At 38.8% G+C, this 3,326-nt stretch overlaps 1 protein-coding gene across 1 annotated transcript; it reads left to right on the top strand.

The window, feature by feature from the left end:
* The first annotated feature begins 217 nt into the window (after positions 1-217).
* On the top strand, positions 218-1,450 carry LOC138040450 (uncharacterized). The gene has a single exon (XM_068886176.1). The coding sequence runs from the start codon at positions 218-220 to the stop codon at positions 1,448-1,450; it is 1,233 nt and encodes a 410-aa protein (XP_068742277.1).
* The last annotated feature ends 1,876 nt before the right edge of the window (positions 1,451-3,326 follow it).

Raw genomic sequence — 3,326 nt, forward strand, 5'->3', positions numbered from 1 at the left:
ATGTCCTTGATCTGGATTATGTAATCGCAGATATCTGTAATTAATGATAATAATAGTAATAATAATAATAATAATAATAATAATAATAATAATAATAATAATAATAATAATAATAATAATAATAATAATAATAATAATAATAATAATAAGCCCACTGTCTGATTGTAACCGTGTAGAGGCAACTAATCAGTATGCACTCCCGGTGCTGCGGTACTTAATGTCGACACAAAATTGGTCTCTATCAGAGTTAAGAGGTGTGGACAGAGCAGCTCGGAAGATCATAGTTGAGAACGGTGGCAAGCATCCAGGTAGCCTAACTTCTTTGTTATATCTACCGAGGGAGAACGGGGGTAGAGGCCTGCAATCAGTCGAACACGAGTATAAGATCACTAAAATCAAATCGCTACTGAAATTGTATCAGAATTCGGACCAGACTGTGGGAGCAGTTAGAGAATTTGAAGAACACGCCATGGCATCAGGTCACCAGTCGCTTGTAAAGGAAGCAGCCAAGTACGCTGAAGAACTTAAAATCACACTTCAGCTTGATATCCTAAATCCCATGTGTGTTACAACGGAGGGAAAGGTGGTGACTGCAGCTAGAGCTGGGAATCTGCTGAAGAAATCTCAAGAGATGCAGCTCTTGGAGATCGCTAAAGAAAAAAGGTGGCAAGGAAAGTTATTCCGTATCAGATGGGACGATGATAGCCTAAGCATAACCAGCTGCTTTGCATGGCTAAAAGGTTGGGCTACATGCCCTACATATACCATCGCGGGCATGTATGAGCTATATGAGCAGTTGTTACCTACGAAGCTCTACACAAAGGAAAAGACGCAAACCTCCACCGACGGTGAAGTCCTATGCAGGTTATGTGGGAAGGTAGCTGAGAGCGTTGCACATGTACTGGCTGGATGTTCCTCCCTGGCACAAACGAAGTACCTATACAGGCATAATGCAGCCTTGAAGATTCTGTTTTTTGAACTCCTCCGAGAGCATGAGTTGACAGAAGAGGTTCCCCCATGGTACTCACCGGAGATGCCAAAACCAGCCTACCAGAACACCACGAGTGAAGCGTTTTGGGATATTCCCATCTATGCAGAGCATAACAAAGTAAGAGCAAATCGGATAGACGCGCGTCTTGTCAGCCACGAGAGGAAAGAAGTTTACACAATTGAAATGAGCTGCCCATGGATTGAGAGTAGAGCCAAGAAAGATGAGGAAAAGACGCTCAAGTATGGTCCCATGATGTGGGAGCTGAAGCAGAGATACAATGGTTACAGGGTTGAACAGTACAACATAATAATTGACGTATTGGGTGGTTATTCTAAACACCTAGAGAAGTCGGTGAGGAAGCTAATAGGAGCGAGAGCGCGGGGTGTACTTGAGCGGATGCAGAAGTCGGTCATCTCAAACACTTTGAACATTGCCAGAACATTTAAGATAAATACTTAGTCAGGGCGATAGTGTATAAGAGTTTGATATGATTCTAAATAGGCTTTTAGTAGAGATAACCAAATTATGATGGCCTCGTGTAGGTTTATAAGAGATAATGAGAGTATAAAACTGAATAATTTTCTAAATAGGCTTTTAGTAGAGATAATGATATCATCATATTTTTGCGCAGGTTTTACAGAGTATAGAATTTAATAATATTCTGAATTGGCTCTCTAAGTAGAGAGATTCATATCATTATGTATATTAGAATTGTACTAGGTTCCGTACCTAATTTTTTTACTTCTAATTGTAGCTTCTCAAGTGGTGTAGGTTACGTTATGCGCCCTATACTACTCATAATGTGGACAGCATTCCAAAGTTTTATACTGCGAGATAATAATAATAATAATAATAATAATAATAATAATAATAATAATAATAATAATAATAATAGTAATAATATATTAAACTTCTATAGCGCCTTAAGAGTCCCTGCCCATAATTATCAAACATAACTCGGCAAGGGTCGAAAATTCGATTTCGCTCATATTTTTATGGTAGATAGGCTAGGTTATGACAAAAACTACGGGATAAGTTTTTCGGCAAAATATCCTTTTATTTCAAAGAAAAATGCAAATTACCAAATTTCGTTAAAATCGTCATTTGACGCACCATGTTATTAAACAAGTTCAAAAGCCTCGTATGCAAAAACAAATTATTTTTCCGTCTTTAAAACACTCAAATAGTTTTGTGCAATGTGTAAATGTGTATTGGGTAGATTTGGGGGAATGTTGCGTCATTTTTTGGGTGCAAAATAATTAAATTTCGAAGACATGTATTTCTTTCACTTAAAAGTACTTCGTGAATACAATTAATTTTCACCATGTGCGAAACCTTCAAATGGATTAAGCTTCTGGTGGTCCAATTGTAGAAGGATGGTCTACAGATTCGCGTAAAAATTTCTTTGGGCAAATGATTGTGAACGACGCAAGAGCTTCTCAAAGTACGTAAAAAATGCAAATATTTCACCTTCCGTCGTCAACTGGCATTACACATATATTTAAGCACGCGCCAGATGTATGGACCCATCTTAAGTTGAAAGAGACACAGAGCTGATAATTTCGAAATGTTCTGACCTTATTTGCCGTAAGAGGCAGGTCCAAAGGCTGATTTAACGTGTTTCTCTCACCATTGGTCGCATTTTAAGCGGTCAAGTACCTTCTGTGTACACAACGTTCGTTGCACACGTATTCAATGGTCGAATACCATAATCTGTGATCATCTTTCGGGGCAAATGATCACCACTGCATCTACCTAAGTCAACAACTGCTAAGTGATTTGCAGATAGTTGCCTGCTTTGTACGTACTAAACCTGCTAGACCAACATATTACATTTGATTGCGACCATCGCTCTCAGGCGTGTCGGCGCCCGCAGCACAATCATTAGCTCGTCACGCAATGCTTTCCTTTTTGGCGGGTACGTATACCGGTAGGGGTATATAATATAATAAAAATAAAAATAAAAAGAACAAACAAATATTTGTTTTCATATTCGCAGTTTGCTTTGCATATTTTGTATTGAGCACTCTTAGGATAAGTGAAACAATTTATTGCATGTTTATCCGTTTTTTTGTTGTTGTATAAATCTACTAGCGCGTAATTCTCTGAATTGCTACGCTACTCAGTATCTGTTCTGTGATAGATAGTGAGTAGCGTAGTAGTGTACGCTTCTCGATAAGGCGATGATGTCCTTTGCATCAAAACTAGAACAGGGTCTTGCCACTGTTGATAAGCCTGTAGAGGATACTGGTACAGCTAAGGTACCGGATTCCCGTTCATCGTTGTCAATGGGCTGGGCTTTGAAATCCTCCAGTACTCAAAGAACCCGACTGAA

This window comes from Montipora capricornis, chromosome 3, assembly GCF_036669925.1.
Source record: "Montipora capricornis isolate CH-2021 chromosome 3, ASM3666992v2, whole genome shotgun sequence".
NCBI classification, from domain to species: Eukaryota; Metazoa; Cnidaria; class Anthozoa; order Scleractinia; family Acroporidae; genus Montipora; species Montipora capricornis.